We start from the raw sequence: 12,792 nt of genomic DNA, 5'->3' as shown, positions 1-12,792 counted from the left end.
TGGGTCTGTGCTAGGACTGGGTCTGGGGCTTCCCAGAAAGGGCAGAAATTCCTTCTCGGCGAGCGTAGTGGGGGAGGTGCTGCGGAGTGGTTGGGGGTTTCTCAGTGGGGTGGGAGAGGGTCTAGCCCACTCTGCGCCTTGGCTGGGACTGGTCCCGCATGCTCAGTTAGCAGGAAGCTCTCCCACACTCACCGGACCTGGGCTAGGACTTGGTCTGAGTTTTCCAGGAACACGGCCTCTGCTAATTCTTAATATTGAAATATGTGCCAACCCCCAGGAAGAGCTAATATTTTGTATTTGGTTTCACATAGAATAATTCCACATTATTTGTCTAAAAGTTTTTATTGCATACCTGAGTTTATTGAGTTTTAGAGAACGTTTTCTGATGTAGTGGTCCAGGGCTCTTAATTTTTTCATTTCCTTCCTGTGTTGCATTATGCTGTCATTAACATTTTCATTCTTTTCACCCAGCCTCTCCCATGCATTCATTTCTCTTTCACTCAGTGATTGCTGAATAATCTCCGATGAGCCCTCCCTGACTGCAGAGTCAGGTGCATCTCAGAAGGTCCTAGAAACTCTGAAGTCTGTGAGTTTTCCCTAGCTGATGCATCACTTAGTGTCCTTGGTGATGGCTTCTGGGCAAGTGGGTGCCAGGACAGCATAGACACTGGGCTCTTCTGGGAGAGCCCTACCCTGGGAGGAAGGATGTCCAGCTGTCCCTTGTCTGAGTGTCCTGATGTGGAGCTGGGCATAAGTTATATCTTGGGGACCCTCAGAAGCAGCATTCTGCAGGGGAGAGTGGAGAGGGAAAGTCATGCTTGGCACAGGGGAAGCCTGGGGCCTGGGGAGTGCAGGACTTACCTGAGTATCCATTAGCCTACCAGGTGCTGAGTGCTTCACCTGGGCATATGTTGGTCCATTGGGGTCCTCAGGAGGTGGGCTCTGCATCAGGGAGAAAGAGACAGAGATGTGGTCTCCTTGGTTCCATGCTGGTCTCTTCTACCTAGTGTCCCATAGGATGAGCAAAGGGACCCTTTAGTAATTAAGCCACACTCTGTCCCTTACTCATGGACCTTCATGAGCTTGCTAAGGTCTTCAAGATTCTGGTAGCTTACTTCCTGTAGTGTTGCCCTCCCATCCTGACACATGGACCCCACTCCCTGATCTCCCTGATGGAGCCCGTCCCTGTCTCAGGGCCTTTGCTCCTGCCCTGTGCTCTGCCTGCAGTGCTGTGCTTTAGAGGTCCACACGGCCCTCTCCATGCAGGCTTCTGTTCAGCGCTCACATTCCGGAGTGCCTCCCGAGTGTCATCACAGTGACCTCCCTGGGATTCTCACTGGCCCTCCTGTCCTTCCACACCATTCTCTGCTCTATTGTATTTCTCAGCTCTGTGCTCTCCTCACACTGGGCTCCCAACTCAAGGTGACTCAGGGCAGGGGGCACTGTGGTGCCCTCTGGATCTGCAGCCCCTGTGGAGTCAGTTCAAGAGAGAGACCCCTCATCCCACCGGGAAGTCTGTCCTAGCTCACACTCAGGAGGAGGGAGACATACCAACATGTCGTTAGGGTTTGGATAATTGTAATGATGACTTCTGCTGGTCTACGGAGGAGAGCAGTGGAAGCTTAACATTGTTTTCGTGACCTTTTTAATTCCTTAAAACTTTGTTTAACTAATTTTGCATTTTTATATCTGGTAATCTGAGCAACTAATTTGAAGAAAACATCACGCAGTACAGCAACCATTGTGCAATTCCTATTTTGTTTGATAAAGTTCTGCATCATTTCTAATTATTTTTTTACTACTTTGTATTCTCTTTAGATAATGACAATAAATAAAGTATCAACTTTAAAATAAAAGGAGAGAGACCCCTCATGAATGTGGCATGAATGACTGAGGTGCTATAGGGGTGTGGTTTGGCTCATTCATTCAGGGTCCTTCTGAGACCCTGGGGCAAGAGACAGACATACAGAGGCTTAGAGCCAGAAAGGGGACAGAAAGAGAGGACCTGAAGATCACAGGAAAGAGCAGAGGGTGGTGTCACAGCAGGAAGAGGCTGGAGTTTCCAGAACTTAGGACTCAGCTTTGGGGTCCCTGAGAGCTGAGTGGTGCAGGACAGAGCATGGTCCCTGGGCTGAATTGGGAGACAGGATATCCCTATGCACTGGATGCAGTGGGGCCTCACCTGAGTGTCCAGCTCCACCTCATTCTCAGGCTCTGTGTTCTTCATTGTGACCTCTGGAGGGACACAACAGGGGTCAACTCCTGGCCACAGTCCTGGGGCTCTCATTCCCCAGGCCCTGCCTTGTACAGCTGGGGACATGGAGACATGCAGCTGTTTGATGTCCCCAGGAGAAGGTTAGTATTCAGGTTGACTCAGCCCTGTGTCATAGTCTCCCCCTGTCCCTGTGATGCTGAGACCTCCAGGGACTCCCACCCAAACCCCTTTTCCTCTCACTGTGGTTTTCTTCCTGGGTAGCAGTGGCTGAACTGGAGCTCTGTACACAAGGGAGTGTCAGTTGGCAGTAAGGGGCGGTGGATTGGGAGTTCAGGTCCTGGGACAGGAACGACCTCTTCTGCAGGCCTCTGTCCCAGGATACTGGCCCTGCAGCCTCTGCAGGGCATGGGAGGTTGGCCTCTGTCTGGGATGGGAGATAACGGAATCATAGCCAGGAAGACAGAACCACCCAGGCTTCAGGGCACGCAGGGCATGAGGAAGCCTCAGAGGACATGGGCCAGGCCTGAGGTGGAGAATCTCAGACCACACTGGAGATGCCTACAGGATGGGACCTGTGTTCTGCTCTGGATTCTGCAACTGTGCATTCTGTAGAGGGGAAGCTAAGCCCGTTGTGCTCCATCAGCCTGCTGTCCTGGGCCAATGCCTGGGCACAGCCTGGCTTAGATCATGGGGAACACATTAACTCCTGGGGCCCTAGTCACCCTCTCCGAACTCACCTGCTTTCCTGCTTTTGCTCTGGCGCTGATGTCGGAGGACAAGGAAGAGAACGAGGAGGAGAAGCAGCAAGATTGATGCCACCAAGACCCCAATCAGAACCTTCAGGTTCCTTGCCAGTCCTTGTGCCGAATTTAGTGAGGGAAACACAGCGGTGACTTTGTGAGTGGAGCATGGTGCCGATCAGTTGACTATTCCCTGTGTGCTAGGTTCACATAGGTTATTGGACTCCTCACCCCAACCCTCACAATTGTGGGACATGTGATTGCCAACCCCAGGCAGCAGACAGAGGGACCAAGAGGCTCAGAGAGGCAACCATTGCCACAGATCTCCCAGCAGGAAGAGGGGTTTCTGGGGCTGGAACCTGGATTCACTGCCTTTCAGCCTTCTAAACTGATGGGGAGCAAGATCCTGAACAGTCTGCTATGGCCCTGCCCCTCCCAAACACACTGTCCCTGTCACTGTAGTGTGGAGTCCTGGAGGCTTCCCTGGGAGGCCACCAGTTCCAGGGCTCACAGCAAGGTCAGCACCAGAGGAACTTGAAGTTCAGGGCCAGACCTCCCCTTTACATTTTGAGACACTGAGGCCCAGCCAGAAAGGCTTGGTCTGAGTTCACATCTCCAGAGGAGACTGAACCAGCCCCTCAGCTCAGCCCCTATCCTGGACACCTCCCATTAAAGCCCTCACTCACCAACCTGAGGTCCAGATTCTGGTGGGATGGGCTGATCTTCAGGGCCTCCTAGGAGTGATGTGGAGGTGAGGAATGGGCTCCCCACTTCCCACTTAAGCTGCTGTTCCTCTTCAGTTTGGACCACAATATATTCCTTATCTCTGACCTCACCCCATGCAGCCTGGATTCCAAGCCCTGGAGATCCAAGTTCCTTTCCCCTTCTCTATTGCTGGACACCAGCAGAGCCCAGACTGGAACCAGAACTGAGATAGGTTGAGTGTCTCCAGGCAGCCTGAACACAGAACACCTGACAGTGCCGGGACTCTGCTGCTGTGGAGCTGGGCACAGGGGGTGGGGGATGGGGTCCCTGAGGATCCTGGGAATGGGCAAGGGGAAGGTGAGGTACTAGGTTGACCCAGGGGGAGTTGCATCCATGCAGTCTCCTCCATCTGCCCTGTTGCCTTACTGCAATCTGCCTACTGCCCACTCGGAATCTCTGACAGCCCAACAGTGTGGAGCTGTGGCCATGCCCAAGAGGACCCAGCAAGCCTCCTTCCCCTGAGGACTATGTCCCTTTCTGGATGATGCTTAACTCTAACCCCAGCCAGAACTGTCCTCAGAGCCATGTCAAAGAAAACCTTGAACCAGAATTATGGGATCCAGGAGAGCTCACCTGAGACCTCGAGCTCCATAGGGTCACTGGGATATGACAACAGATATGGAGTTGAGTTCCAAGAGCCATAACATCTGTAGGTCCCACTGAGGGCTGAGCTCGCAGCTCCCAAGGAAAATTCTGCCTGGAATTGCTGAGCTCTGGACTCTGATCTCAGATGCAAGGGGGTATCAACTGCCCCCTCCTTGGACAGAAGGAAAGTGTCCATTGGAATCGATGACTGACACAGAAGGGTCACATTTTCTCCTGAGGACACTATGGATCCTGGATGCACTGAGAGAGATGGTGTGGCAGGGAGATGCCCTGAAGAGAAGGAAAGTGGTGACTGGTGACACACCATATTCTGAGCTGAGGCCTCAGGAGGGCTGTCTCTGAAGAGACAGCTGTTTGTCTCTGTATCTTCTGACTGCTCCTCCTGACCTCCCCTGTCTCTGACACTGTACCCTCACACTGGTCATCCCCTCCAGGGCTCTCCTAGCGGGGCCTGGGCAAAGTCAAGGTCCCTGACTGAGCCTTGGGCTCCTCACCTGGCATCAGGATATCCAGGGGGTCACTGGGTGCTGACCACGTGGAGGAGAGGCTGTGTCCACCGTAGCATCTGTAGCGGCCAACATGGAAGTGGCTCCCAGGGCCCATGGTGAAGTCTGCCTGAGAGAGTCCAGCCTGGATCTGATGGCCAGGATGCTGGGGGAGGTCTCCTACACCCTCCTTGGACAGAGTGAATCTGTCATAGTTGTGTTCAGAGCGACACTGGAGGGTCAGGTTGTGTCCAGGGACCAGAACAGGGCCCTGCGGGGTCAGAAGAGAGGGCTTCTTGGAGAGCCCTGGAGGGAAGAGAAGTCAGGCTGAGGGGCTGGTATCTGCTCTACTCCTGGCCTCCTTTACTGCCCTGTGGGTCTCCCTGTCCCTCACTTGGGGGTCTTAGGTTCAAGAGATATTCTGACCCACTGTCAGCTTGAGGTCCCCTGAATTTGCGCTCTGTCAATGTGTTTGATAACTGAAAACCTACTGCATTAAACTGGACTTTCTCACCTGAGATTAGGAGCCTCAGAGCATCACTGGGCTCTGACCACACTTGAGGTTCATTCCTGTAATAGCCATAGCATCTGAATGTCCAGTTGTGGTTGGGAATTATGGGGCCCACAGTGAACAGAGCCTGGAAGTTCTTCCTGTGGTGTTGCTGTGAGTGCATCATCCAGGAGCATTGGTCTCCTCCTTCCTCAGTCAGAATGAACCTGTCAAATCCTCTATGTGATCCACACTGCAGGGTGAGGTTTCCTCCTGGTTTCACCACGGGGCTGGGCAAAGCTGAGAGTCTGGGTTTCCTGTAGATTCCTGGGGGAGGAGTTGAATCAGTGTGTGAAATGGAATCACACTGTCCCACAGGCTGGGCTGCAAGAGGGGTCATCCTTGAGTGCAGACCCCTTCCTGAGTGCAGAACGTGGGGCTGTGATTGAGTGTCCTCTCACCTGTCACCACCAGCACCAGGGCATCACTGGGCTCTGACCAGCCAGCAGGGCTGCGATAGTAACAGCGATATTGCCCTGCATAGTACTTGTTCATGGACGAGATGGAGAACTTGGCCATGTTCCTGTGCTGAAGTGATGTCTCTCTGACCCAGGACATTGGCTGCCACTCTCTATCCAGATAGTATTCCTGGGCCTCTGGGATTCCCTCACACCAGAGGGCCACAGGCTTTCCCTGGGGGATCACATGGCATGGTTCAGCCCAGAAGGAGGCCTTGGGGAGGGTCCCTGTGGGGAATTAGGACAGGGAGCATCAGGGATGTTCTGCACTGTGCACTGGCTGGTCCGAGCAACTGTCATTCATTCTGACCCACAAGGAGCACAGGGAGCCTGAGGAGCCAGTTAAAGGTTCCTCTCCTTTCCCACCATCTGATGTTCCCTCTCTGTCTTACTGGGTCCCTCTATCTTGGGTATTGCTGCCACCCTCTCCCTCTGTCACTGAGCTTAGGATCCCTGGCTCCTCTCATCTGCACAGCTTTGGGGCTGGTTCAGGCCCTCAGTCATGAAAGGAAAGGCTGTACCTCCCTCACCTGGGACTAGGAGCTCCAGGGGGTCACTGGGCTCTGACCAAATCAAGGGTTGGCTCCTGCCATAGCCATAGCATCTAAAGATCCGCCTGTGGCTGGGGATCACAGAACCCACATTGAACAGAGCCTGGAACTTCCCACTGGAGCCTTGCTGTGAGTCAAGAGTCCAGGAGTGCTTATCTCCTTCCTTAATCAGAACAAAACTATTGTATCCTTCCCAGGATTCACACTGGAGGGTGACATTTCCTCCTGAGTTCACCATAGCCTGAGGCAGGGCTAAGAGGCTAGGTTTTCTGTAGAGGCCTAGGAGAGAAGGAGGCAGCATGTGAAATGGACACTCATTTTACACATTGTCCCCAGGGCTGGGCTGTGGCAGAGGGAGACCCTTGAGATCAGACCCCTTCCTGAGGGCAGTCTGGGCTGGGACCCTGCGTGTCCTCTCACCTGTCACCACGAGCTCCAGGGCCTCACTGTGCTCTGACCAGCCAGCAGGGCTGTAACAGTAACAGTTATACCGTCCTACATTGTTTTGTGTCATGTATTGGATGGAGAATTTGGCAGTGCTCATGAGATTTTGTGAGGTTTTTGACTCCAAGTACACTGGGCTTCCCTCTTTAATCAGATGGCACAGTATGGCCCCCAGAGTACACTCACACCACAGTATCACAGATGTCCCAAGTGGTATAACAGATCCTGGCACAGGCCTGAGCCTTGGTTTGCGGAAAGTCCCTGTAAGGAAATAACAGTTTTATTGCAGGACCTTCCTATTCCCCTCTGGACACCTCCACTTTAACCCCTGCACTGGGCCGTGAGAGGTGGACAACCCTGAGAGCAGAGCCCTTCCTGAGGGCAGAGCCTGGGGCTGGCCATCTCACCTGTAACCACCACCAGCTCTAGGGGCTCGCTGTGCTGTGACCAGCCATCAGGGCTGTGATAGTAACAGTAATATCGCCCAGAATTCTCTTTTCTTATGGTTGGGATTAGGAACTTGGCTCTGTCTGTAGGTACCAGTTGGGTCTGTATGACTGGCGCTTGGCTTCCTTCTTTGTACAGACCATATTTCTGAGCGTTGAAAGTCCCCTCACACCAGAGGGTCACCGGTGTCCCCCATGGTATCACAGATCCTGGCTCAGCCCAGAGCCTGGCTTTCACAGGGGTCCCTGCAGGGAAATCGCAGATGGGTCCCAGGACTTTCCTCCTCCCCTCAGATCCCAGCTCTCAGCCCCAGCACTCCCCAGACCTCCCAGATCCAGCTCACACCTGCTGTGCTCCATCCCCACTGCCTAGGGGTGGCCCCTTGTCCCCAGGTGGAGAAAAGATCTGCACCAGCTGGGGATATACTTACCTGCCTGCACTAGGTTCCTGGGGCCCAGACACAGCCCTGGAAGAGAGTTCTCTGTGAGAGCTTTGTCATGGAGCCTTAGCAGGTCCTCTCCTACTTGGAACCACCTGAGCCACCTGAGTCCCTTAGCCACTCCTGATGGCTGTGGGGTGCAGTCCCTCCCAGACCAAGGTGCCCCTGCCTTCTTCCCTTCTCACCCAAGCAGAGCAGGGCCACGATGGTGGGGTTCATGGCTTCTCCGATCTTTGGTCACAGCTCTAGAGAGGTGTTGCTGCACTGCATTGCAGGGCCCTTGGACAAATACAGTGTGGAAACTTTGGGACTGGGTTCTGCCCATCACGAGTTGTCAGAGCACCGCCCCACATGAACGGGAACTGCCCTCCCCAGCAGCCAGTCTGCTGTTATCCCAGGGCTGCATCTGGGGCAGGCAACTGTTTGATGTGGGACTTTCCCATCCTTCTGAATCTTCCTGCTTGTTATTCACCTCACTCTGAACCAACAGACTGCAGCACTTGGCGCTGGCACCCTCAGAGCTGGCCCCTTGCAGGGCAGGGGGCCCCATGGCTGATCCTTTGTACCGCCTGCCCCGGGCCACCTCCTCCCCTCAGCCCAACCATGTGCACAGCATGGTGCTTCTCATCAGGAGAATTTTGCCCCAGCTTTGGAGATGCTCCTGGGAAAATACAAGTTCTTGCTGCAGGTGGATGGGAGGAGAGATGCGCTGAGCCTTCCTCTTGGGACTTAGCAGGGAGAAGAGGTGCAGGGCAAGATGTCAGCACAGCTGACTCACTTCCTGGCCCCAGTGTGGGTTTCCTGTGCTAGACCTTCCCCTTCACAGACTTCCTTATTTTTTTTAGCAACTGAGTCCACCTACTTCTCCATGAATAGAAATTTCTGAGCTGTTCTTGCATTCTCAGGGCCCTTGTATAGATTGGTACTGAGTTAGGTGCAGACTGATTTTAGTTCAATCCCGGTTATCATTCTTGATCATGCCCAGTATGTAGCATCTTTCTCTGAGCCTCATCCTCCTCATTTCCAGGTTGCAGTCCTTTGCCCCACTACTAGACATATTATGGGGTGAGGGGTACCTGGACATAGAGAGGCTCAGCCATAGCTCATTTCCAGAGCAGGGAAGTCATCAATCTGGACCATGTAAAGTTCCTGGTGGGAGGTCACATACATCCCAGTAATAGGTCCAGATCTTCTCTGAGACCATTATGGCCATGAAAACAAAGGTAGGAACAATGGTTCTCAATTTTTTTTCTCCTCTTTTTTTTAAAATTCCACCGAGAAACACATAGCAATGAGGCAGCCTCAAAATAGGTCAGCAGGACAGCTACCACAATTAACACATTGCACATTGTTGTCTTCGCAGCAGTCACACAGTACAAGATGCAGACATGACACCCCATCCAAACAGCATTAGTACAAATCCTTCTTCTCATTGAATCAAGACAAAGTAGCTGTACATCTATCCCAACTATTTTGTATACACAGATACAAAATGGTCCTTCATCCATAACCCCTCTCTCTGTTCAGTTTTGTCAGAGATGGGTACTCCACTGCCATTTAAATACTGTAGGTGCATGAATTCAGAAAAACAATCCAATATAGTCCAGCAGTCCACAATAGTAGTGAGTTATCCATAGGACTGGCAATGTCAGAAGCCATAGACCCGAGTCCTCCACAGCCCAGCATATCAACATGGCTTCAACTTTCACACCTTGCCCTTATACTTTTCTGCTGGATGGCCAAGACCAAGACAAAACAAGACCTACACAACAAGAATTGCAACTTACTTTTGTATCTTCCAAGGTGAGTCAAATCCCCTCAGGACTCACCCTGAAGCTCTGCACCAAGCAGGATACAAATAAGAAAGCTTAGAGGCCCCTGGAGTCTTACATAATTAAGGGATCGTTAAGGAGCTGGATTCCCCCTTTGTGGGGGTGGAGTGCACCAGGACACTGGGGCTGGATTATCCACTCTGCACAGGGCATGCCCTGTTAATCACAGCCAGGAAACTTGAGCAAAACAATTTCTGAGGGCTGGAGAGATAGCTCAGTGATCTAAGCACCTACCTGGGAAGTGCAGACTCAGCTTCCATCCCCACTACCTCAAGCTATCTGGCCTGCAGTGAACTGGCCACTGAAACCTGGCATGGTGGCACATGTGTGCAATTCCAGTACAGGGGAGGTTGAGACAGGAGGTTCACTATGAGTCCAAAGTTTAAACAGGAGTGAGATCAGGTCACGCAGGATTTAGAAGTCTGTGTCTCTGGTGATTTTTTCGTATATATTTTGTTCAGGGTCTACATGGTCTGACTGCACAGATAGTAATTGTAGTGATCCTCCTGTTTTCAGCCTCCCAAGTGCTGAGATTACAGGTGTATGCCACCACATCCAGTCTCATTTGTGGTCTCAGCTTGCCCGGGGCCGGGGCTGGCATGAAACACTGGGTATCACTCTGGTTCCTGAGTCGGTGTAAGAAGTTGCTTTAATCCACTGAGGTATCTGGCCAGGTCTCTAAAATTGATTTTAAAGAGAGAATACTAATTGATAAGACATTAGAAATGGTACACATTTAGAAGAACAAGATGAGAGGTATTCAACCATGGTTTTTGTCTTGCATTTTGCTGTCTTTGATGCAGTTCCTCAGAAGATAGATAATAGCATAGAGAGTTAGTCAATGTGAAAATTTTATTTTATTTTATTATTTTTCATAATTTTATTGAGAAACAAATAGCAATGAGACAGTTTCAAACCAAACTCGTAGGACAGTTTCAATAATTAACACATTGCATACCTTCTTCCTAGTGGTTAATTGCGGTACAAGATGCAAACACGATATCCTATTTACAAACACCATTAGAACAAATCCCTCTATTCATAAAGAGAATGCAACTATATATCTATCCTAACCATTTTGAATACACAGATAAAAAATGGACATTCATCTGTATCCCTTTTTTTTGTTAAGTTCCATTATTTGAATATTATAGGTGTGTTAACTCAGCAAAATATTCTAAAAGAGTCCTGTAGTCCATAATAGTATTGGGTCTTCTGCTTGACTGGCAATGTCAGAAATTGTTGACCTGAGTCCCCTACAGCTCAACCTAACAGCATGGCTTTACTATTTTTCTTTCTTTCTTCTTTCTTTTTTTGATTAGACTTACCTTTTATTTTTTATTTTTTAAACCATTTTTTTATTTTATTGAGAAACAAATAGCATTAAGACAGTTTCAAAACTGATTAATAGGACAGTTGCAATAATTAATACATTGTACATTGTTAACTTCTTAGTGGTTATTCATAGTACAAGATGCAGACAGAATATCTTGTCCAAACACTATTCGTACAAATCTTTATTCTCATTTAATGAAGGGTACGTAGCTGTATATCTATCATAACTATTCCGTATATACAGATACAAAATTGTCCTTCCTTTGTATCCCCTTTTTTTTGTTTAGTCCTGTCAGAGATGGGTATTCCATTGGCATCTAAATACTATAGGTGCATGAATTCAGCAAAACAATTCAACACAGTCCAGCCGTACACAATAGTAATGGGTTATCCACAGAAGTTGTTGACTTGAGCCTTTCACAGCTCAGCATAATAATTTGGCTTTACTTTTTTTTCCATAATTTTATTGACAGACAAATAGCAATTAGACACTTTGAAATCAAACTGATGGGACAGTTCAATAAATAACACATTGGATACATTTTTCCCAGTGGTTAATAGCTGTACAAGACGTGGACTTGATATCCTATATACAAACACCATTAGAACAAATCCTTCCATTCGTTAAGAGAATGGAAATATATATCTATCCTAACCAATTTGAATACATAGAAACAAAATGGACATTCATCTGTATCTCCTTTTTCGTTAAGTTCTATCATTTAAATATTATAGGTGTGTAAACTCAACAAAATATTCTAAAAGAGTCTAGAAGTCCATAATAGTATTGGGTCTTCCACTTCACTGGCAATGTCAGAAATTGTTGACCTGAGTCCCCTACAGCTCAACACAACATCATGGATTTACTTCTTATACTTCGTTTTTATACTTTTCGGCTGGATGGTTAAGACCAAGGTAAAGCAGGACCTATGCAACAAGAGTTGTAGCTTTTGGATCGGATAAGCTCAGTGAAATAACCTCAGGATTTATCCAGAGATCCTGTACCTCAGACTGTAGAACCTTTGTCAATTTCAGCCATGAGGATGAGACTCGGCCATTGCTTGGCCAATGTGGTCTCTGGGAAAGCCTGAGAGAATGTTTTCTCTCCAGTTGACTCTCCTGAGGCACACTCTACATTATCGATCACTTTCACCTTTGGCTCCATAATCTCCTTGATCAGAAAATTTGGGACACTCCCGAATTACATGATGTTAGAGTACCAGTTCTCATATGTCCTGAGTCTTAATTGACCTTGGAAAGCTAGGGCCAAAATGTTGGCTTTCCTTGCGGTCCTTTTTCTCTAATTTTGGTCTGCAAACTTAGGTTGTTAATCATCCAGAAGAGAAGTTTATTGTTATTACCATACAACCTAGGCTGTTAAGCTTAACCTCACTAACTGTCTGCATATCAAATATTTAGGCATAACATGGAACAGGTATTTTACATAAAGGATTGATATGTTGAACTTTAAGTCCCTAAAGAATATGATGAAAAAACCTTTAAAAATTAGAATATATTTAAAAAAATAGGCATCAGGAATTATATACTTCTTATATTTACACATAAGTCCAAAAATCTAACCATATACCACCTTGAATCAAGGCAGTCCCACAATATTCCTGTCTCCTGCCTTCATTCACCACCCCCTTTTTTGAACAGTCATCTACCCAAGAGACAGCACAGCAGCAATTGGCATGTCATGAGAAGCAGCCCGTATTCAGAAGACCAGAATGACAGGCACTCCAAGCATGAAACTTCTATCACAGGTTACCATCTTCTGTGCAGTTGCTTAATGTACAGATATCAGTATATATAGTTAGTCAGGGTGAGAATCTTTCTAATTAACTGCTAGATTCACAAGTCTTCTGGAAATTCTCAGGATCGTTTTTTAAAAATTTATTTATTTATTTATTTATTTATTTATT

The 12,792-nt window shown here is 48.8% G+C and overlaps 1 protein-coding gene across 5 annotated transcripts; it reads right to left on the bottom strand.

The window, feature by feature from the left end:
* Positions 1 to 252: 252 nt before the first annotated feature.
* Positions 253 to 7,976, bottom strand: LOC101581812 (leukocyte immunoglobulin-like receptor subfamily A member 6). 5 transcript variants are annotated; one of them, XM_023708734.1, is made up of 14 exons: positions 7,886 to 7,976; positions 7,692 to 7,727; positions 7,222 to 7,506; positions 6,791 to 7,075; positions 6,350 to 6,649; positions 5,763 to 6,047; positions 5,326 to 5,628; positions 4,821 to 5,117; positions 4,294 to 4,596; positions 3,642 to 3,689; positions 2,953 to 3,072; positions 2,183 to 2,310; positions 862 to 942; positions 253 to 786 (listed from the first exon to the last, which is right to left on the bottom strand). In XM_023708734.1, exons 1-14 carry the CDS (start codon positions 7,917 to 7,919, stop codon positions 610 to 612), a joined length of 2,682 nt encoding a protein of 893 aa, XP_023564502.1. In that variant the 5' UTR covers positions 7,920 to 7,976; the 3' UTR covers positions 253 to 609. The 5 variants fall into 5 exon arrangements, with proteins under 5 accessions (XP_023564502.1, XP_023564504.1, XP_023564503.1 ...); XM_023708735.1 differs by having other exon boundaries at positions 254 to 786; positions 2,183 to 2,235; XM_023708736.1 differs by lacking the exon at positions 6,350 to 6,649.
* Between the last annotated feature and the right edge of the window lie 4,816 nt (positions 7,977 to 12,792).

This window comes from Octodon degus, unplaced genomic scaffold (assembly GCF_000260255.1).
Source record: "Octodon degus isolate 3935 unplaced genomic scaffold, OctDeg1.0 scaffold00521, whole genome shotgun sequence".
Taxonomy (NCBI): Eukaryota; Metazoa; Chordata; class Mammalia; order Rodentia; family Octodontidae; genus Octodon; species Octodon degus.
The sequence above is the reverse complement of the archived record's forward strand: the minus strand, read 5'-3'. Positions and strand labels throughout refer to the sequence as shown.